Source organism: Rhinatrema bivittatum, chromosome 9, assembly GCF_901001135.1.
Source record: "Rhinatrema bivittatum chromosome 9, aRhiBiv1.1, whole genome shotgun sequence".
NCBI lineage: Eukaryota > Metazoa > Chordata > Amphibia > Gymnophiona > Rhinatrematidae > Rhinatrema > Rhinatrema bivittatum.
Genome location: NC_042623.1, coordinates 11,627,883 through 11,651,902, shown reverse-complemented (window position 1 = coordinate 11,651,902; position 24,020 = coordinate 11,627,883). Strand labels below are relative to the sequence as shown.

Here is a 24,020-nt window from a genome sequence, read left to right as displayed (position 1 = left end):
AGTGTCCCCCCTCCTCCCGGAGCAGGGCGGCTTTTCGCGCCCTGCTCCGAGAGGAGGGGGGACACTGAAAAGTCGCTTTGCCGTTGCAGTCTCCGTGGCAGCCCCAGTCCGGACATCGGAGGGGGGCTGCAACGTTTTTTTCGCTTTTTTTTTTTTTTGGCTTCGGGAGCAGGGGAGAGGCCTGGGGCTGCCACGGAGACCGGCACCCATGATCGCGGCGGGGGCAGGTGAGCGGGGGCTGGGGGAAAGCTTTCCACCTACCCTTACCCATGCCTCTACCGCCTGGGTCAGGGTAGGCGGTAAGTTTGCAGGTTAAACGCGCGACAAAACGGCAGGGAAAGGTAGCGTTAGTCGGGGTGCGGGTTACGGGATGCTAGGTGAATAGCTAATTCGCTCGTTTGCATGCAATATGCATGCCGCGGGCTGAAGGGGTTGCCCAGGGAATTTAGGCCGCGGTAGGAGTAGGTTAAAGGGGATTCGGGATCGCAGGAAGGGCTAACGCGGCCGAAAATGAAGTTAAAAACGGCTTAGGAGCAGGGTAAACGCGGCCGCACTTTACAGGATAGGCCTGATTGTGATGTATTTGTCTACTGGTTTTATTGTTTTTATTGTGTATGTAAATTGTAAACCGCCTAGACGGACACGTAAGTGACCCCATGTGCGGTATATAAAAAACTTTTAAATAAATAAAACTTTTAAATAAATGTATCTATTTTGCATTGTTGTAAACCACCTAGAAATTCTGAAAGGTGATCTATAATTTTTTTTTTAAATAAGACAGACAAAACAATTACCTGAAAATATACAAGGAAGCAATCCAGTTTCCGTTTGCTTGAGCCTCTGTCAAAGTACTGCCCACAAGTATCAAGGATGGTACACACCAGTCGAATTCGGAAGAGATGCTCTGGAGGGTCCAGTGGACTTGCACTACCATCAGGATTCACACCAAATGACGTAAATGAATAGAGAGTTCGAAATATAACTGCAGACTCTACCATTCGATAGTTGTAAAGCTCTCCTAAGAACTTGGCACTGCTGATGCGGCGCTGGTTAAATTTGGGCTGATTAACCTAAAACAAGAAGCCATTCACATAAAGCTGGGAAAACGTTTGTCCATACTAAAAAACCATACATACCCAAAATGTTAATAAAGCAGCAACAGCATCGTAATAAAATAGATTTAAGGTTTCATCCTGTAGACCCAGAAAGGAAGAAAAGCATTAAAAAAAAAATCAGATCCTGCATTTGGAGTACAAACAGTCCTTCATTCTGCTTTACATTTCTGGAAGAAATTCTTACTCAGCAGCTCTCTTCATTAGGACTCTACATAAAATTATGCACACACGGAAGTAGGACAGCGTACAGCGTGAGTGACCACATGCGTAACCAGAGTGGATTCTGGGAAGGAGAATTTAAAAATTGGGGGTGCAGTGCACATCCTATTTCCTAAGCAATATGAAAACTTAAAAATGGCTATAAGGACAAAAAGAAAGAACAGGGCCCAGAGAGGACACAGCAGTCTAAGCATTGCTTGGGACAGGGCAAAAAAGCAGGGGTCAGACGCAGCGGGGTGAAAGCTTCTAGGCTCGTCTACATGAAATGCAAAGGGGCCAAAAAGAGGAGTACCGTTTAACATTCATAAATGATTTGGAAAAGAGAGCAAGTGAGGTGGGAATATCTGCAGAAGAGACAACATTATTCAGAGTTGTTACAGGAGCAGCAGATTGTAAGAGACTGCAGAAGGGCCTTGTGAGACGAGGACTGGGCATCTGAATGGCAGATGAAATACAACATGGAAAAGTGCAAAGTGACGGCTCTGCAATGGGAGTCACCACCCAGGAAAAGGACCTTGGGGGCACTTGTAGACAATACATTGAAATCCTCGGCTCAATGGTCAAGAAAGCAGATACAGGGTTAGGAATGATCTGAAAAGGAATGGAGAATACAATGGAAAATATTATACTGCCTCGGTATCGAGTACTGTGTGCTGGCCCGGTCACCATCTCATAACAGCCATGGCAGAACTAAAAAAGGTGCAGAGGAGGGCGACAACAACCATAAATGGGATGAAACAGCTCTATGACCACAGGCTATTCAGCTTGCACAAGTGACAGCTGAGAGGGGAAATGATAGAAGTTTATAAAATCAGGAGCGAGGTGGAATGGGTTATTTACCTTTTCAAAAAATACTAAAAGAAAGGGAGCTAACAACTGAAACTGACAACAAAGTGCAGAAAGTACTTTTCCACTCAGCACACAATTCAGCTGTGGAATCTGGTGCCAGAGAACATGGTTACTGTAACTAACAGGGTAGGGTTGAAAATGTCTGGACAAGCTTAGAGGAAAAGTCCATAACCCATTATTAGTTAGGCAGACTAAGGAAAGCTATCGCTATCCCTGGGAGTGAGGAAGAGGAAACAGATCTGCTGGGTACTTGTGACCTGGACTGGCCATTGCTGAGCTTGATGGACTTTAGTCTGACCCAGCATGGCATGTCTTATGTTCTTAAAACTGGCAGTAAGCAAAATTGCTTACCTTGTAATAGGCGTTATCCCAGGACAGCAGGATGTAGTCCTCACACATGGGTGACGTCACTAGACGGAGCCCTATCATGAAAAACTTTCTGTCAAAGTTACCAGAAACATTTGACTGGCACATGAGCCCACTGAGCATGCCCAGCATGCCATGATCCCTCGAGCCACAGGGGTCTCCCTTCAGTCTCGTGTGTAGCAATAAGCGTTAGCAAAAAATACAATAATAAACGGATCGGCCCCAACTCCGCAGGGTGGCGGGTGGGTTTCGTGAGGACTACATCCTGCTGTCCTGGGATAACGCCTATTACGGGTAAGCAATGTTGCTTTATCCCAGGACAAGCAGGATGATAGGACTGATATGGATCCAGGCTGTTTGTGGCCAGCTTTGCTAAGCAAGGGCAAGCTAGAGATTGAGGGGTAATTGTTCAGACCATTCGGTATAGGAGTCACCTTTGAGACAGATTGTCCAAAGGCTGATAAGTCCGGTCAGCGTAACGAGATGCCAACAAGGTCTTTCACAATGCGGAGGACAGGAGTGCATATCAACTCTGTACCAGAAAGAAAGAGGTGACGAGTCTGTCCCGCAGGGGAGCAGTGCAGGTCCCAGGGGTGTCCTAAGAGGTGCAGGGACCCCCAAAGCCAACCAGTAAGAGAACTGTAGCAAGGAAGTCCTGTCTGTCTGAACTGCTGGAAGGGAAACAAAGCGAACACCTGCCAGAAAGGCTCTTCTTCCTCCTGGATAATCGAGTAAGCAAACTCTTGAGTTGCTAAGACACGTCCAGGCCATCATCAGCAGAAAAGCAACTGTAAGGCCAACCTTAAAGAAGCCCAACCTAGACCGGAATGGCATAGATGCCAGATCTTTGCATGCAGTGGATCCTTGAGCACCCGCAATATTGAGCAAACTCCTTCACTGTGAAGGGGCAATTTGCTCCTGGCATTGTCTGTCGCCCAAGGATTACACAGGGCTCTGGTTTAGAACCCGAAGCATGGAGCGTTTTCTTTAATCGAGAGCATCGACGGAGGCATCATGGACGGCATTGACGGCAGCCCTGGCGGTAATGGGTATCGTGGATGTCCCAATCCCTCTAGCCCTGATGGACCCGGTGGAAGATCGCAGCAAGGACACTTGTGGGCATCGTGGGGCAGACAGAGGGAGAAAAGAGGGCCGCAATTCGGTTGGTAACCCGGGGGAACCGATAGTGAGGTGACAGGAACTGACCGGAAAACAGGGCATGGTACTCACTGAGCGTCGATGAAAAGTACGCGAAGGGAGACCCATGTAGGGAAATTATTTGTGAAGTAAAACTTCAAGTGTTTCTGTGAGGAAAAGTTGTGAGAAAAATCTCAGAGCTCCTAAACGCGAGGCAAACTGCAGCACGGAAAAAAAAAAAAAGAGACTGAAGGGAGACCTGTCGAAACAGGGATCATGGCATGCTGGGCATGCTCAGCGTGAGAGTCAAAGTTTCTAGAAACTTTGACAAAAGTGTTCGTAATAGGGCTCCACCTGATGACGTCACCCATATGTGAGCACTACCATCCTGCTTGTCCTGGGAGAACTACATGTACTTGGTCTGTACTATAGAGTATCACTAGTATAATACTAATGCAAAGCAGGATTCCCTTGATAATCTTGTGTGAATCTCAGTAATGACCCCTTCTCCACGACTTGCAAATGTATCCAAGAGCCTTCTGATAAAACACTGTTTCTGTAAGAACATTTTAGTGATTGTGTTTATGTGAGCTCCATTATCACCGCGAGCCATTTCTGCAAGATATACTAATCAGATTGGTTGGATAAATAATTTACAGTGCTTTTATAATACTGCAAACTGCTGTTACAGGCAGTTGGCCGCAGAATTATCATCTTGTAATAATTTTTTTTTTCATTTTTGTTCCAGAACATTACACATCCCGAGAAGCATTAAACACTGTGATACATTAATCTAAAGCAAAACAAACAGGCATTAACTTGCCTTAATGACCTATGCTGTGGAGGGATTTTAGTTTATAATAATCACATTGCAAACGAAGCTGGGCTCATCAGTGCAGTCTGTTTCATCCCCTATCCTATGGAATTTAGGAATGTGTGTTTGATCTAAAACTAGTCCTAGGCTTCCTAGGATGATAATCCATAACTGGAAAATTTAGGTAATCCGATAACTGCAGCATCATTCCTCATTAAGAGGAATCATGTTAATGAAGCTCGGCCAGCTCACTGATGGCAAACTCCAGCTGGTTTCTGCATCACATGTGTTCACATATCTCTCATGAATATTCACTGATGAAATCCTGAAAGATTCATTTCTGCAGTTTGCCAGCTTGGCTTAGTTTTCTCTATAGTATAAAACACTCTTTAATCAAACTCCTTACTACCCCCCCCCCCCCCATAATTTAGCCAATTTGAAGTCATGCCCACCCCCCAAACTCCCAAGAAATGCTTGTACAGTTTGTTATGACAACTCAATTTGCAATGCACAACACGCAATAAAGGAGAAAAGAGTTGCTTACCTGTAACAGGTGTTCTCCTAGGACAGCAGGATGGTAGTCCTCACACATGGGTGAATACCAAGTTTGGGAGCAGCCTGCAGCTTATCATAGATCCACCGTCACTGAATCTGGCGCCAACGGGTGCAACAACTGAGGTGATGTGGAAAAAAACTAGGGAGAAGCCTGGCCCAAAAAATTGGGCCCTAGGCAGAAAGAGTTGGGTTGTTTCTCACTGAGAGTTTCCACAGGACAGCCTGACCAAAGTTGCTGTCCCTACAGTCATCTAAGAAACATAAGAAAATGCCACACTGGGTCAGACCAAGGGTCCATCAAGCCCAGCATCCTGTTTCCAACAGTGGCCAATCCAGGCCATAAGAACCTGGCAAGTACCCAAAAACTAAGTCTATTCCATGTTACAGTTGCTAATGTCAGTGGCTATTCTCTAAGTCAACTTAATAGCAGGAAATGGACTTCTCCTCCAAGAACTTATCCAATCCTTTTTTAAACCCAGCTATACTAACTGCACTAACCACATCCTCCGGCAACAAATTCCAGAGTTTAATTGTGCGTTGAGTAAAAAAGAACTTTCTCCGATTAGTTTTAAATGTGCCCCATGCTAACTTCATGGAGTGCCCCCTAGTCCTTCTATTAACCGAAAGAGTAAATAACCGATTCACATCTACTCGTTCTAGACCTCTCATGATTTTAAACACCTCTATCATATCCCCCCTCAGCCGTCTCTTCTCCAAGCTGAAGAGTCCTAACCTCTTTAGTCTTTCCTCATAGGGGAGTTGTTCCATTCCCCTTATCCTTCTCTGTACCTTCTCCATCGCAATTATATCTTTTTTGAGATGCGGCGACCAGAATTGTTCACAGTATTCAAGGTGCGGTCTCACCATGGAGCGATACAGAGGCATTATGACATTTTCCGTTTTATTCACCATTCCTTTTCTAATAATTCCCAACAGTCTGTTTGCTTTTTTGACTGCCGCAGCACACTGAACCGACGATTTCAATGTGTTATCCACTATGACACCTAGATCTCTTTCTTGGGTTGTAGCACCTAATATTCAGTAATGGGCTGCGAACATGTGGAGGAAACTGCATGTCGCAGCCTTGCAGATGTCGGCCATGGGAACTGCATGCAAATGGGCTACCAAAGATGCCATGGCACGGACGGAATGAGCCTTGTCATGGCCTCCAAGTTGAAGGCACGCCTGCATAGAGCAGAAGGAAATACAATTCGCCAGCCAGTTGGATAACGCATGCTTGGTGACCGTATCTCCCAATCTGTTCTTATTGAAGGAGTTGAAGGGTTGTGTGGACTGTCTGTGGCCTGCTGTTCGCTCCAGATAGAAAGCCAAGGCTCTTTTGCAGTCCAGGCTGTGTAGAGCTGCTCGCCGTAGTGAGAATGTGGCCTGGGAAAAAAGGAAGACAGGACAAATGACTGGTTGAGAGGAAAATCAGTCACCACCTTAGGCAGAATCTTAGGGTTGGTGCGAAGTACCACCCTGTCGTGGAAAAATTTCATGTAAGGTGGATATGTTACCAACGCCTGAAGCTCACTGACATTGCGTACCAAAGTAACTGCAACCAAGAAGATATCCTTCACGTCAGGTACTTCAACTCACAGGAATGCAGTGGCTCGAAGGGATCTCACATGAGACGAGCCAGAACCACGTTGAGATCCCAGGACACTACAAGAGGCTGCAGGAGAGGTTTCAGTTGAAGCATCCCCAACATGAACTGGCTCACCACAGGATTCATGGAAATAGGCGAACCATCCACTGCATGGTGGTATGCCCCGACAGCACTGAGGTACACTCTGACAGAGTTGGTTTTCAGACCAGCATCGGAAAGAGATGACAAGTAGTCCAACATCTTGGGAGTGGGACAAGAGAATGGATCCAATTCATGACACACCAAATGAACCAGGGTTAGAGTCCCACTGTCGCTCCTTGTGACCTTGGGCAAGTCATTTTACCCTCCATTGCCTCAGGTACAAACTTAGATTGTAAGCCCTCTGGGGATAGGGAAATACCTACAGTACCTGAATGTAATCCACTTTGAAGTGCTGAAAAAAGTACGAAAAGCGGAATATAAATCTAAATAAATAAATAAAATGAAATACCTCCTCCACTTCAGAGTGTATGACTTCCTGGTGGATGGCTTTCGAGAAGCTACCAGGACTCGAGACATGTCCTCAGAGAGGTCAAGGGGCCGCAGGACTAACCTCTCAACATCCAGGCCATCAGACAGTACCTGGAAGTTGGGATGGCGCAGCCTGCCTCGATCCTGTGTGATCAGATTGGGGGAGGGCCCTAGATGGATCAGTTCCCTGACTGAGATCCCGAAGGACTGGGAACCAAACCTGTCTTGGCCACCAGGTGGGGGCCAAAAGAATCATGGTCCCCCCCCCCCATCTTGGTGGAGCTTCAGGAGAGTCTTCATCACCAGCAGAAGTGGAGGATATGCATACAGAAGGCCCTTGTCCCAATGGTGGGCAAAGGCACCTGAGGCTGGTCTCCCAATCCCCCTGTGTAGGGAGCAGAAATTGCTCATCTTGTTGCTGCACAGGGAGGCGAAAAGATCCATGTCTAGCACTCCCCAGAGGTGGGGAAGGCGATCCACCATCACCTGGTTCAGGGACCACTCATGGGGGTGGAATGCTCGACTCAGGCAATCTGCCACCACTTTCCTCTGACCCCCACTAGGTATACAGCCCGGAGCAGAATTCCCTGGGATTAGGCCCAGGACCAAATTTGGACAGCCCTCTGACAAAGAAGGAGCGATCTGGTACCTCCTTCCTTGTTGATGTACCACATCACTACCAGATTGTCTGTTTGGACCAGGACCGCTCGACTGGTCAGGCGATCCCAAAACGCCCAGAACGCATACCTGATTGCCCAAAGTTCCAGGAAGTTGATCTGGCATAAAGCCTCCTGGGCTGACCAGAAACCTTGTGTGCGGAGGCTGTCCACATGCACCCCCCCAGCCCAGGGTGGAAGTATCCGGAGTGAGTTCAACCTGGTATGGAGGGGTCTGAAAGAGAACACCCCCCCCCCCCTGCTCCAGGTTGGGCAGAATTTCCCACCAGGACAAGGAGTCCTGGAGGAGTGGCGTGACGTGCACCCTAACTGAGGTCCTGGGAGGTCTGACGCCACTGTGAATGCAGAGTCCACTGGGTTCTCTGCATGTATAAGCGGGCTAAGGGGTGACATGGACAGAGACGGCCATGTGACCCAACAACCAAAGCATAAGTCGGGCCGGCACCTGTTGGCTGTGGCGGACCAAGCTCACTAGAGACACTAGTGCAAGTGCTTGGTCATGAGGAAGAAAGATCCAGCCCTGGGTTGTATCCAGGCAGGCCCTGATAAAGTTTAACTCAGCCAAAGGAACAAGATGGGACTTCAGGTTGATGACAAAACTTGACCATACAGCACCTGTATGGTCAAGTTGAGGGAATGACGCGTCCCTTCGTTTGTGGCCACCTTGACCAGTCAATCATCCAAGTAGGGGGAAGACATGCACCCTTAGTCAACAGAAGTATGCATCCACTACTGCCAAGCACTCCGTGAAGACACGTGGCGCTAAGGTTAGGCCGAAAGGTAACACCTTGTACTAGAAGTGATTGTCACCTACCAGGAATCGTAGGTACTTCCTGTGACCAGAAAAGATTCCTATGTAGGCATGGGTGTCCTTTAGGTTGAGGGAGCAAAAAGCCAGTCCCCTTTTTGCAGGAAGGGAATCAGGGTGCCCAGTGAGACCATCTTGAACTTTTCTCTTTGAAGATGTTTGTTCAAGGCCCTCAGGTCTAAGCTGGGGTGTAACCTCCCTGTTTTCTTTGAAATCAGGAAGAATTTGGAGTAGAATCCCAATCCCTGCTGACCTTGCGGAATGGGTTCTACCGCTTCTGCCATGAACAGGGCGGACAACTCTGTCCAAAGAACATCCTGATGTGGGATCTGGTCCCATGATGAACTGGGGGGGGGGGGGGGGGGGGGGGGAGAGGGAGGTAGAGTCTGTTGGGACATTCAGAAGGTTTGACAGATGATGGACAGGACTCACTGGTCAGAGGTGATCTGTGGCCATCGGTTCTGGAAGGACTGTAGCCGACCTCTGACTGGGGGCGCCAAGGCCTAGGGTACAAGTATGGGGCTTACGCTCCCTCAGGACCAATCAAAATCCGTGGTGAGACTTTGCTGGAGAGCCGACTGAGGTCTGGGAGTCCATTGCTGATGACAGTGGCCCCTAGAATTCCCTTGCGGTACATGAGTACTCGGGGCTGGAGGATATTTCCTCTGGCAATAAAAAGACCTTCTGCCGCTCTGATGTGAGGACATTCGGACAGAGGGTCCAAAGTGCTGGTGGAGAGATGCTGGAGGGTCTCATGGTGGTCTTTCAGCTGAGCCACAGCATCCCGCACCTCGTCTCCAACCAAGTTCTCCCCAGGTCTCCAGAGTCCTGTGAAGACTATTCCGAGGTATCATCCCCCAGGCATCATACGGGGGCTTCCTCCTCACTAAAATCCTCTGGGGCACCCCGAGGAGGACCCCTGCCTGAGAACACCGGCCTCAGAACCGAAGGCATCAAGAGTACTGATGGAACCAGGGCACCAATGGCCTCGAAGGCACCAAGTCAATGAGGGACTGGGAACAGGACTGGGCGTGTGTGGGCACGGTACCAGCACCCCTGATGGTGCCCTCAGACAGGAGGCAACATCCTCCAAGGACTACGTGATGGGGATGACACCGGGAGGACTCTGTGGCCACTGTGGCATTGAAGGACTCCTGGGCACTGGTAGCAGCTGCATGGGCAGGACACCCAAGAGGACGTTGAGTTGCTCCAGCAATGGCGCTTGCATTGAAGGGGCAGACTCGGACACCGGGGGTACCGGTAGAGCCGGTGGTTCAATGCCCTGAAGGGCGCAGAGCACTGCCTATTGCATCCTGCAGTCCAGCTCCTCCTGGAAGTCCACCGAAGCGAGGACAAAGGGAGGAGAAGCAAGATGAGGAGTCGCTGGAGTCTCCTCTGGTGCAGATGTCGGTGGGGAATGCCCAGGACTCCCAGGTACAATGGAGGTCAATGCCTCCTCTCCACAGGATCGCTTTGGAGGCAGCACGGTGGACTCCAGTGCTGCCCTGAGCATGGCACTGTACGATGATGGTGATCAGTGCAGATGCTTCAGAGGTTTCCCACAGTGCTCGGCCCAGTCTTTCTCCAGCACAGAGGACATAGATGATCCTGAGGTCCTGGAGCATGATGTCGCTGAAGAAGGCCTATCTCTGGCCCCACGCTCACGCGAGGGCACTGAAGGGGGAGTGGACATCAATGGAAGCAGTTCCATCAGTTCCCTACAGTCTTTGGGTGTAGAGGCATCCAACGCCGGAGTCAAAGGGTCAGATTTTTTAGACCCAAAGAGTTTTTCCTTTTTATCAAGCAGAGTCCGACGACCCTCGGAGGTCATTTGGTCGCAAAAGAAGACACCCCTGGACCCCTGAGGTCATGTGATGCCCCCAGGCAGAGTATGCAGACCTCATGCAGATCTGTGATAGACATGGTCTGTGGGCACTGGCAAAAACCTGATGTCATGAAAGAGAGCTGGTGAGCGGTCGATGATCGGCGGATATAAAGGACCGGCATAGTCTGGAATCGACCACAAAGATGATACAAAAAAATTTACCACACCACCCTGAAGCACCAAAGGGAGAAGGGGGACTCAATGTAGAAAAGTACCAAGAAAAACCCCCACTAAAGAGCAGAGCTCCAAACACCTATGAGGCAACAGCTCAGCGGAAAAGAAGAGACTGAAGGGAGACCCCACGTGGACGCGTGGATAGTGGCATGCTAGGCATGCTTAATGTGCCTAGTCAAAGTTCTTAAAACTTTGACAAGTTTTCCATGCCAGGCTCCATCTGATGACGTCACCCATGTGTGAGGACTGCCATCCTGCTTGTCCTAGGAGAAGTCACTATTCACCCACAGCGCTAATTATATCCAAAATAATACGGCTCTCTCAGCTGTTGAAAAGTACGCTACAAAAAGCCCAACCACTGAAAACAATTCCATAACATAAGAGGAATATCAGTTGCCCTTTGATATATGGTACTAATATATATATATATATATATATATATATATATATATATATATATATATTTTTTTTTTTTTTTTTAATGTTTTTCCTCTTTATCCAAAAATGCTCAGCAATAAGTCTAATCCCATCAAAACTGTGAAAACATTAAAGGCACCATAAGGAATCATATGCACTTTCCAAAGTTTATGTTGCAAGCTGGTCAGTATCCAGTCAGTACAGTGTCTCGCACCAGTTGGGCTGCAGTTGTTGGTGAGTGCATTATACTGACTGGATACTGACCAGTTTGCAACAAATTTTTTTTTGGAAATTGCCACCACTCCCTTAGAGATCCCCTGTATTTATCCCATGCTTCTTTGAATGCAGATACTGTTTTTGTCTCCTTCACGTCCACTGCGAGGCCGTTCCATGCATCCACCACCCTTCTCTGTAAAGAAATATTTCCTGAGATTACTCCTGAGTCTACCCCTTTTCACCCTCATCCCATGACCCTCATTCTACAGCCTCCTTTCCATTGAAACTGGCTCACCTCCTTTGCATGGAAACCTTTGAGATATTTAAATGTCTCTATAAAAACATGACTGCAAAAAAAAAACAAAAAAACCCCAAAAAAACTATATGGCCCATCAGAAGTGTTTTATCAGATGGCTCTTAAATACGTTTGCAAGTCACAAAGAAGGGGACATTACTGTGATTGTCACACAAGATCATCAAGGGAATCCTGCTTTGAATTAGTATTATACTAGTGGTACGCTATTGTACAGACCAAAAACATGTAGTTCCACTTGGGTGCCTTTTCTGTAGATATGTGTTTCAGTTTAATGACTACGAAAAGGCAGCATGTTTTGTTTCAATAATATGACCAGTATTTACTGAGCAGTGATCTCCACATCCAAGTAGTTCCACACAGTGTCTGATTATTTTCATGTAACATCAGTTCCAATACTGCTCTTAAACCTAAACTCACTTCCAAATCCATGCTGTATTTCAAAGAAGAGTGTACGATTCTTTACAGGGCCTTAATCTTCATGGTATCCTTACTGTTTTCACCACTTTAATGAGAATATTTTGGACAAAGAAACAGTCAAATTATAAATATTTTTTAATGAGGTAAGTGATTACATTTGTAGATGTCAAAGGCTGGCCCTGAACTTCCAGTGTTTTTCACCTCCAACATTCTTTTTTGATATCATAAGCTTGATAAGGAACTCAAGATGGTCATTATATCAGACCCATAGCACAATCCAAGAAGTTTATTTATTTAGGACTTTTTTATACCGACATTAGTATACAACATCATACCGGTTTACATTGTAACTAAAAGTAGGAAATACATAAAACAAGTAGGGAGGGGGGAAACGGGAGGAGCAGAACAGGCAGGAAGAAAGAAAATGGAACAGCCAACGTAATAACAGGTGAAGGTAATAACTCGGGTTAAGATAAATTAATACAAGGGGGACTATATTACATAAAGAGCAGTGCTGCTCTTTATGCCATCCTGGGTCAGACAGAGGTTCCATCAAGTCCAGCATCCTGTTTCCAACAGTAGCCAATCCAGGATAAAGATCCTGGCAAGTACCCAAACATTAAATAGAGCCAACGTTACTAATACCAGTAATAAGCAGTGGCTATTTCCTAAATCCTGACTAACAGTTTATGGACTTCTCCCTCCACAAACTTGTCCAAACCTTTTTTTTTTATATCCAGATAAAGCTAACTGCCTTAACCACATCCTCTGGCAACGAATTCCAGAGTTTAATTATGCATTGAGTGAAAGATTTTCTCCGATTTGTTTTAAAATGTGCCACTTACTAACTTCATGGCATGTCCCCTATTTCTTGTATTATCTGGAAGAGCAAACAACTGATTAACATTAACCCATCCTAGTCCTCTCATTATTTTAAAGACCTCTATCATATCCCCCCTCAGCTGTCTCTTCTCCAAGCTGAAGAGTCCTAACCTCTTTAGTCTTTCCTCATAGGGGAGCTGTTCCATCCCCTTTATCATTTTGGTCATCCTTCTCTGTACCTTCTCCAGTGCATCAAAATCTTTTTTGAAATGCAGTGACCAGAAATGAACACAGTACTCAAGGTGCGGTCTCACCAGGGAGCGATACAGAGGCATTATGACATCCTCCATTTTATTTGCCATTCCCTTGCTAATAATTCCTAACATTGTTTGCTTTTTTTTTTTTTTTAAACCACCACAGCACACTGAGCCGACTATTTCAATGTATTGCCCACTATGACTTCTAGATCTTTTCCTGAGTGGTAAGGCCTAATACGAAACCTAACATCGTGTAACTACAGCATGGGTTATTTTTTCCTATATGCATCACCTTGCACTTGTCCATTCTATCTGCCATTTGGAAGCCCAATCTTCCACTCTCACAAGATCTTCCTGTAATTTGATCACCTCACTTGTTGAACCCCTTTCCATATCATTTATAAATATATTAAAAAGGACTGGTCTAACTACAGATCCCTGAGGCACTCCACCGTTTACCTTTTTCCACTGAGAAAATTGACCATTTAATCCTACTCTCTGTTTCCTGTCTTTTAACCAGTTTGTAATCCACGAAAGGACATCGCCTCCTATCCCATGACTTTTTAGTTTTCGTAGAAGCCTCTCATGAGGGACTTTGTCAAACGCCTTCTGAAAATCCAAATACACTACATCTACCGGTTTATCTTTATCCACATTTAAACCCTTCAAAAGCAAAAAAAAAAAAAAGATAAGATTTGTGAAGCAAGACTTCCCTTGGGTAAATCCATGCTGGCTGTGTCCCATTAAATCTTGTCTATAAGTTTTGTGATTTTTTTTTTTTTTTTTTTTACAATAGTTTGCATGATTTTTCCCAGCATTATAGTCAGGCTCACCAGTCTATAGTTTCCCAGATGACCCTTGGAGTGTTTAGTTTTTTAAATATCGGGGTTACATTGGCCACCTTCCCGTCTTCAGCGCTACATGTGTCGTGTAGCACTATAGAAATGTTAAGTAGTAGTAGTAGCAGCAGCAGCAGCAGATACAATGCATGATTTCAATGATAGGTTACAAATTACTAGTAACAGATCTGAAATTTCATTTTTGAGTTTTTTCAGAACCCTATAATATATACCATCCGGTCTAGGTGATTTGACAAACTGAAGAGTAGCAATCTGGCCTACTACATCTGCCAGGTTCACTGTGAGTTGGTTCAGTTCATCTGAAATATCACCCCTTCAAAACCATCTCTGGAACAGGCATCTCTCCAAAATTGCCAAAAAAACATTCCACAGTATAAATCTTAAATACTTATTGCAAATATATATGTAGGACCTTCATGAGCACAGCTTGCAAGTGTTGACAAGCTGTATTCCCCTCGAGTCCCCTTTTACTTTATTTATTTGTTTATCAAAAGCTTTGAACTTTTGTAGTGGATACTGAAGATAAGTGTGTTTGACTTTCTTGCTCCGATTAATGGGTTTAAACAAGATGTTCCATATATGACCCGGGTAGGAACCTTCATGGACAGTGATTATTTAAGAAAAATATAACAAAAGTTCAAAGTTTTTGATAAACGAATAAATAAAGTAAAAGGGGACTCGAGGGGAATATAGCTCGTCAACACTTGAAAGCTGTGCCCATGAAGGTCCTACATATATTTGAAGAATTTTTTTATACCGATATTAGTGGGGACATCACATCATAACTAAAGAGTGGAAAATACAATGGACAGGTATTGGGGAGAGGGCTCACATAGGAACAAGTAAAAGGTAAAGATCAGAGAAGAACAAAATGAAGGGCTGCTCAAAGGACGGCTGAGAGCAGTTAAATAACATGATAGTGTGACAGTTGTGCCCAGAACTTTGTACAAGTTCTGTGCACAACTTATTTGCAATAAGTATTTAAGATTTATACTGGGGAATGTTTTTTTGATGATTTTGGTATCTTTATGATTTCTTCAGATTTCTGACAGACGGGGGCTTTTTGTCTATAGATCTGTTGACTGGTATCTCTCCAACCTCTTCATTTGTAAACATCGAAGCAAAGAAATCATTTAGTCTTTCCGCGATGGCCTTATCTTCCCTAAGTGCCCCTTAAACTCCTTGATCATCTAACTGTCCAACCAACTACCCTCGCAAGCTTCCTGCTTCGGATATATTTTAAAAAGTTTTTACTGTGAGTTTTTGCCTTTACGGCCAACTTCTTTTCAAATTCTCCCTTCACCTGTCTTATCAATGACTTACATTTAACTTGCCAATACTTATGCTTTATCCTATTTTCTTCAGATGGATCCTTCTTCCAATTTTTGAATGAAGATCTTTTGGCTAAATTAGCCTCTTTCACTTCACCTTTTAACCAAGCCGGCAGTCATCCTGCCTTCCACCTTTCTTAATGTGTGGAATTCATCTGGATTGTGCTTCTAAGATGGTAGTATTTTTAAACATGTCCACACCTGTTATAAAGGTGTTATAACTGCACCTTTTGTTTTTTCCTCTCTTCCTCATTTTATCAAAGTCTCTCTTTTAAAAGTTTAGTGCTAGAGCTGTAGATTCTTGTCGTCTCCCTTCCAGTCATTTATTCATATTGGATCATGTTATGATCAATATTGCCAAGTGGCCCTACCACCATTACCTCTCTCACCAAATCCTGCATTGCATTAAGAATTAGATATAAAATAGCTCCCTCTCTCGTCAGTTCCTGAACAGATTGCTCCATAAAGCAGTCATTTATTCCATGCAGGAACTTTGTCTCTCTAGCATGTCCTGATGTTACATTTACCCTGAAATCTCCCATTATTACTGCACTGCCAAATTGGTTAGCTTCCCTGATTTCTCTTAGCATTTCATCATCCATCTTAATTTGGCAGGTAGACAGCAGTATAGTCCTATCACTGTACTCTTCCCCAACAAACATGGGGATTTGTATCCATAAAGATTCCTCTGTGCATTTAGTCTCTTGAAGAATCTTTATCCTATTGGATTCTATGCCATCCTGCCCTCAAGTTGACGCACCCTACCATAATGATATAATTTGTACCCTGGTTTACAGAACAATCAGCTAAGTTTTTGTTTTTACCTCCATTCCTAGTCGAATATCCTCCAGCACGCCATCCACAACGTGGATTCCAACATCCTCCTGGTATAGCACCAGTCCTGCCAAAAGGTTGGCTACACAATGGATGCTGTTGTACTTTACATTCCAAATGTTGATCATACAACATATAACATAGTCTTTTACTTCTGCTTCCTGCCAAGGCAACTTCCTCATTTGTCGCAGAACCTATGATAGAAAGGTTTTCATAACTTAGCATAAGTTGGGAAATTAGAAGCAACTTTTTGTTTTTGCATTCTGTTCTATACTATATCCTAAAATGCTCAACTTGTATTATGTTTTGTGCATCCAAACATAGCCCAGGCTTCAATTCTTTTAATTATCAAGCATTACTCACATTCTGCAACTACAAGCAAGAAGACACATAGAAAAAAGGCAAGTAGTAAAAAGGGAATATCTATTTGAGAAGCCATTTCTAGATTGTTTCCTTAAGTCAGGCTTCGCAAAACCGCTCCTGACTCCTCAGCCAGGATATTCACAATGAATGTGCATGACAGATCTGCAAATATTGGAGACTCAGTAAATGCAGATTTACCTCATGGAGGTTCATTGTGGATACCCCAGGCATCCTGTCTCTGAAAGAGTCCAATCCAGATTACTTGGAAGTACCCAGAACCTCTCTTCCTTGTGGCTCATTCCCAGACATAGGAGGTGGCGATTTCCATATCTAGCTGGCTAAGAAGTGTTAATGGGCCTGTCCTCCACAAACCCAGCTATGCTATTAAACTTTGATTACATCCTCTGACAACAGATTCCACAACTTAATTGTGCATGGACTAGTACAATTTTAAGAAGTAAATAACCATGCCCTATAAACTTGTTCCAAACCCCTCAGGATAATATAAATCTCTATTGCATCCCTTATTTCAGTCATCTCTTCTCCAAACTAAAGAACCCTAGCATGTTAAGTCTTCTTCAGAAGGGAAGATTCCATGCCCATTATTTTTATTGCCTCTCTGTGCCTTCACGTACAGAACCTGGCATGGGTTACCATTTAGATGCCAAAACAAACAATGCTGTATGCACCAGCACAGGTGACCATCATTCAAGTTTCCTGCAGGTCAGCACATGATTAGGGAAGTGACACATTGGAGCACTGTGAGAGGAGGGCTAGGTGTGCACAATGGCATCAGAGAGCCAGTCCACACCAGTGGGGTTGTGCACTCCAACCAGCAGAGGGAGACAGAACAATGACTTGTTGATGTCACCCTCTTATAGCTCTGCTCAGGCAACAGCCAGCCACTATTTCTTCAAAAGCAAACTGTGGAACTAAATAACATCAAGAAATATTGCATCCTACAAACACTATTCAATGTAACCTTGTATTTTTGTTATTTTTTAAATGGAAACAGTGGACTCAGCTCTGCTAACAATAGTCCCTTAGGACAATCAGAAACCAGAGTATCCTAGAAGAATGGGACTCATTTACCCGATTTGTGCTAGTCCAGCTGCATGAGAGAACCTTGAATCTCATTCCTTTCTTGACAAGGATCTAGCAAAAAAGTCAGCTGCTTCAAAGGTAGCCCAGGGCGAGATGGTGAACTGGCTTGCCCTACTTAGAGGAAAGGAAACTATCAGGTAAGAAGTAATTTCACCTTCTTCTTCATCCGGGCAAGCCAGTGGGATGTACCAAAGCTGCTCCCCAGAAGAGCAGGAGGCTGCCTGAGGTCCACGCTTGCACCCAGAGCGAATGCGCCAGAGCTTGCCTTGAGAGAAGCTTCCCAGAATCCACATAGGCCGCCGACACCACTGCCTTAATCCAATGAACTACTGTGCTCCGAGAAGCTGCCTCCTCCTTCACCCCCTGGTGAAGAACAAAAAGCCGATCTGATTTCCAAAGCTCGTTCTTAACATCCAGATAACACAATAAATGCTACTGAACGTCCAACGGCCGCAATTTTCTGTATTCCTGTTCATTCATATCCCTTTCTAAGGATGGCAACACAACAGACTGATTTAAGTGAAAATCCGAAACCACTTTTGGTAGAAAGGCAGATACCGTCTGAATCTGTACCCTATCCGGTGTGATAATCAAAAAGGATCTCTGCACAACAAGGCTTGTGATTCTGAAATTCACCTTACCGAACAAGAGTCTGTAAACGAAGGAAATGCCCTGAAGAGGATGAAAGGTCAGACTCGCCAGAAAGGAAAGGAGAGGACCAGATTCAAATCCCACCAGGGTACTGGGAAATGCAAATGAGGTCTAAGGTGTTTCACGTCCTTCAAGAACCTAGAAACATCTAGGTGAGAAGAGAGAGGCCTCCCATGCACACAGCCCTAACACACTAAAGCAGCCATTTGCATCTTCGTCGTGTTCAAGACCAGCCCCTTATTCAAACCTTATTTATTTATTTAAAACTTTTCTATACCGTCGTTTAGTAGTGTACCATCACAACGGTTTACAGTTAGGCACAAATATGTGGTTTCTCAATTATCCATAGGGTGCCATTATTATACGGTTACATGGTTCAATAATATACTCTAAATGGGGAATGGGTGTGGTTACCATTTATGATTAACTGTCTTTCTAATTTAATACTTAATTGTGAGAAAATAATAAAAAAATAAGCAATTTTGCTTTTTCTTGGTGACTTCCTGCTTTGTGTATGTGTTGTTATTCCGCTACCTCACTGTGAAATGCAAAAAAGCCAAGATTAAGGGAACAGGCACCGAAGTGGTCAAAGAAGCACGATTCTAACACCAATGCTCAAAAACCCGGCAAAAGTGAATATATGCCAATGAGGTGGAAAATGTATGTGCTCTCAGAAGAGTTTCCACCACTGCCAGAGTAACCTCGCCTTAAGCCTAGTCCTCTCAAGGGCCAAACCATAAGATAAAACTGACCCGGACTTTCATGAAATATTGGGCCCTACCACAACAGATCCCCCAAGAAGAGGAAGTTGCCATGGGTCCCCTATCAAAAGATGATGCAGATCCACGTATCACGGCCTGCACAGCCAATCCGGGGCCATCAGAAGCACAACACCTGGATGTCACAATACCTTCTGCAATAAATGGCTGATCATGGGCCACGGCGAAAACGCTTACAGTAACTTCTCCTGGGATTAAGCCTGAACTAGCACATCTACTTTGAGTGCTTGAACATATCATCAAAACTATAGAATCTATCCACTTTCATATTCTTGCGACTCGCCATTAGATCCAGGAAGGGACACCCCCAGCAATCCAGATAAGGTGAAAAACCTCAGGAGCCAGTTCCCATTCTCCCAGATCCAACTCATGACAGATAATCCGACTGCACATTATAGACTCCTGCTATATTCAAGGCTGTCTGTGCCTGCAAATTAAGCTCTGCCTACAGAAGAAGGGCATCTATTTCTAGAGAGATTTGCAGAGTTTGAGTCCCCCCCTTGGTGATTTATGCATGCCAACCCTGTTATTTATTTGACATAACTTTCATTGCCTTTCCTTCCAACCTGTCTGCGAACTGCAAGAAGGCTAACCGGATCGCTTGTGCCTCTAGCCAGTTGATGGACCAAGACACCTCTTCGGGAGCCCACTGACCTTGTGCAACCAACTCCTGACAGTGTTCTTCCCAGTCCTGGAAACTCTTATTCATTGTGACCACAAACCAGTCAGGAGTCTCCAAATCCATACCTTTTTAATAATGCTTCCTTCATAACCAACAGAGCAGCTTCTACCTCAACTCTGGTGGCAAGAGCAATGTCACATTGTTCTTCTGAGACTGGGGATTCCATAGAGTCAAAAGGGACCACTGCAGAGGATGCATATGAGCACGCACCCAAGGAACAACCTCCATTAATCCCAACTTTTGCAGACACATCCAGACAGATGGACAGATAGCCACAAGCAGGGTCCGGACCTGATCCCAGATTCTGGAAGAAACACCTTGCCTTGTGCCGAATTGAGCCAGATGCCCAGATACTCCATGACTTGAGAAGATTGCAGTTGACCTTCTTAACCTCTGGCAACTGAGAAAATTTCAACTCTCCCCATCGATCTACCATCTTCTCCAGCTCCTCCTGTGGCCCCCCCCCCCTAAAAGGTTCAATTTCAAAATAGTATCAGAAACCATTTTTCAGCCACAGGAGTCTTCGGGCTGCAATCACCGAAACCATCCCTCGAGCCACTGTGCATGCCAAATCATAGCCAGCATCCACTAGGAAGGCAGCTCCAAGTATGGGTCATTCTTTCCCAGAGCTTCCTGGGCCAACTGTAACCCGGCCCTAGCCACTGTACAACAGCAAGCAGAGATTTGGAGATTCATGGCCATCACTTCAAAGGTCTGCTTCAAAATGGCCTCAATCTTCGAATCTTGAGTGTCTTAAAGCCGCACCTCCTTCCATCGGAATGGTGGTCCACTTTGTCACTGTGCATACCAAGGCATCCACCTTGGGAAACCAGAGTTGTTCCCTCGCTTTAGGGTTCATAGGATACAATCCTTCTAAGGAGCATCCTCCTTTAAAATTAGCCTTGGGTGCGCTCCATTTCAAATTTATCAGTTCCTGGATGGTGTCGAGGAGAGGAAAAAGCCAGGATGCTTTGCGTAAGCTAACCATTACAGGGTTCTTCTTCAGTTCCTTAGCGCTGCTGGAAAGGTCTCCTCACACCCAAGGGCCTTCAAGGCCTGCAAAATTAAACTCGACATCTTGTCCCTGTGAAAAAGCCGAAGCATAGTTCTATGAGGCTCAGCATCTGGGAGAATCTCCCCCTCTTCCAATAAAGCTCGTCAGGGTAGCCCACTGAGGATTCCAACTCTCCACATGAGTCTCCTGAAGGATCCCTTTCATCGCCTTCTTCTCCCTCAGTCTGTCTTCTTCTCTTCTTCCCCCTGAGAGGAGACGAGGATTCCTTAGAATGCTTCCTAGGCCCCAAGGAGGGAGACTTCTGAAACAGGCGATCCCTAGCTTTCTCCCAGGGTCCTTCCTGTTCCGACAGAAGGCCTGGAGGCCCTTAAATTCCAACCATGAAAATGGTGGAAAGATCTATCCCTGGGGTAGGCAAAACCTTTTCTAAGCCCACTCCAGAGGGGGTTATAGTAGGAGAGGAGGCTGGGAAGACTCCTCACCCTCCTTGGTAAGATCAGTCGCCTGTAAAATGGGAGCCTCTAAAGTCCCTGCAGGGACAAATTCCCCTTAGGAGACATCTCCCTGGGCCTCAACACACTTTTGGCGCACATTGAGGGACCTCCTGGGACTAAGAGCCTCATATGGCATGCCGAGCAGATGCAAAGCTTCTTCCACGCTGCTCCCACGAGGCCATATCACTCTCTATCTTCCCCTGATAAGATGAGCAAACGCTTCCCACCACGTGCTTCAGCAGCTTCTGACATGTGAATCGTTGCCTGCTGTGTGTGTCTGCACTGCCGCTAAAGCCTAGCCAGTCCCAAAACAGCTCCGCAGCACTCCTCAACCATGCTGTGCAGCGCGGCTGTAATTGCAGCTGCCTGTTTGACCGGCCTAGTAATAATCGCATCAGCAGCTGCTCCCTGCACTACCTGACGTGCATTTGTTTTTTTTAAATAAACTTTCTTGGCCAAAAACTAAATTCACCAAACCGGCAATCAGTATAAAGCGCAGAGAGAAGAGAGAAGGATCAGAGAGAAGAGGACTATGCAGCAGGACTAAGCCCAGGGCCTCCTTACCCTACTGAAGCTCTTCTCATGACAGGAGGGGGGCTAGGGCCACAGCCTTCACCTCACTCCTGTCCTATTAGTCTCTTGAAATTGTTTCCAGACTCTCAACTGAGGGAGGGAGCGAATGCTATTACCACAGGAGGTCAAAATGGCCTGTTCAATCCTGGCAGGTTGAAATCCACAAGTAAGGATGCATGTCTACCACCTGCTGGAGACGGAGGAAAAACTGGCTGGCTGGTGCCTAAGCAGAGCTATATGAGGGTGATATCAGCGAATAACTGTTCTGTCTCCATCTGCTGGCTGGCGTGCTCAATCCACAAGTGTGGACTAGCTTGCCCAGATGAAGAGGAATACAAATTTAAGATTGAAAGAAAGCTTTCCTTCCATCCTCTGGGAACGGCAGGTACCAGCAAAAGATTTATTTTTTTTTTGTTTTGTTTTTATATTCCGCGGTTCCTGTATGAGATACAGATCATCTCTGTTTACAGTAAAACTTCGCTCAAAGGCAGTACATGGAACAGTGGCAAAAAATAGTAGAAACAAACTATAAACTGGTACAACTGGAGCAGCTGGTGTAACAAGTGCAACTGGTACAGTGGAGTATTAGAAGTGTAACAAAGGAGTATAAACAACCAGGTTGGGAGCAGGCATAATGGGAGGATGTAATGAACAGTGGACAATTTAAAAACCAGTCCCAAGGGGTGCCTCGAAGCCTGGATAGGTGGGAATATATAATCAACAAGATACAGGGTAAAAGGCAACAAGGGCAAAAAACTAGGGAAGAAAGGGGACAACATAAACTTCTAGTAAGGAATTAGAACATGTACAATTATTCTTTGGCACTAGAATGTGAAGCCAGTGCAAATGATTTACCTTTTCCGTTGTGACTTTGGAGAGGTCCTTGTACAGAAGCTTTCGGATATACTCCTGCTGGGGTGGACGCTTCTTTCGCACAGTTTTCTCTGCAGGAGGAGGATTACAGTAATAGTAGGCATTCTCCACCATTGTCACATACCGCGCGTCCAAGTGCATTGCTTGTTTCTTGCGCATCATTTGTTCCTGAAACAGATGATTTAGATCAAGAACTGATGACCCTCATTTCAGCTTAACTGGTTATATGGAAAGATGCTGCTAGAGTAACTGGCTCTATATGCTTGTCCTTTTCCTATCCCCTTTAGAAGCTGATATGATCAGGGTTTGTTTTTTTCTTCCCATTTTTTTTTTAGCTATTCTGACTCCTTTTATTCCAGTGAGAAGTCTAGGTTGTGCTATTTTCACTGACACCATGTAATTTATTAGTAAGGGCCTTTACTTTCATTTTTTTATCCCAGAAAGTTTGAGCTGTCTACTTTAAGGGCACATTCCATTGTTAGCTTTTGAACAGCCACTGGGAAAACATTTATCATATGGAATTAAAGAAAAGCTGTTTAATTATACATCTTTCACTTAACAGTAACATTTCTAACTTGCATGTAGCATGAGCATTCGTTGTCATATGTGATGCAAAATAGAGGTCAGCAGATAAAACAAATGCCAGCCAAGAAGAGGGTGCCAACCCCATGCCCAATTCAGCCTCAGAAGCCTGGCGGAGAAAAGCCAGGACTCCATGTCCCAGCCGAAGTCCAACTGGTTAAAGTTGTTCAACAATTTTCAATTGCGGCTTCAAGCTTTTCACAGCCCATGTTTTTTATCCCTGGCGAGCAGCAGAACTTGAGGACTGGCAAGCGAAGAACCACCAGAGAGGTGGCAAAACCCTTGTGGTTCAAAGGCAGGCCTGTGGCCGGGCCTGACATCCCAAAGAGAAAGCAATTACCCCTCTGGTAAAGGCTTTAGCTCCTGGCATTTGCTTGAACCATCAGGAAGAGGCTGAGAGTCCTGGCATCCTGCTCTTTGTAGAAAAAGCAGAAGCACAAGTTCATAGGCCCATGGTGCAAAGCTGGGGACTGGCTCAGACTGCTTTCTTTGAATGCTCTTGGGGATTTGTATGTGTGTGTATTATACCGAAGCTGCTTTACCATCTGCCAGTGCCTCATAACATGTTCATCATGAATGTACAATGCTCTGTTTGTCTCAAATATTTAATGATTACAGAACAAATGCAATATGGTACGTGAACAGATATCGAGAGGCAAGTAGGACTACTGTATGTTATACACAAGGTGACCTGAAGAGCAGCATGGAAGCAGCCT

General features: G+C 45.2%; 1 protein-coding gene across 3 annotated transcripts in view; it reads right to left on the bottom strand.

Moving 5' to 3' along the window:
- UPF2 (UPF2 regulator of nonsense mediated mRNA decay) overlaps positions 1–24,020 on the bottom strand; it is a 201,823-nt gene that overhangs the window by 83,414 nt on the left and 94,389 nt on the right. For all 3 annotated transcript variants that reach the window (XM_029616810.1, XM_029616809.1, XM_029616811.1), the window contains exons 13-15: positions 22,705–22,890; positions 16,179–16,382; positions 795–1,070 (exon numbers count right to left, since the gene is read on the bottom strand). In XM_029616810.1, the coding sequence (XP_029472670.1) occupies positions 795–1,070; positions 16,179–16,382; positions 22,705–22,890 (666 nt within the window). The remainder of the gene's footprint in view (positions 1–794; positions 1,071–16,178; positions 16,383–22,704; positions 22,891–24,020) is intronic.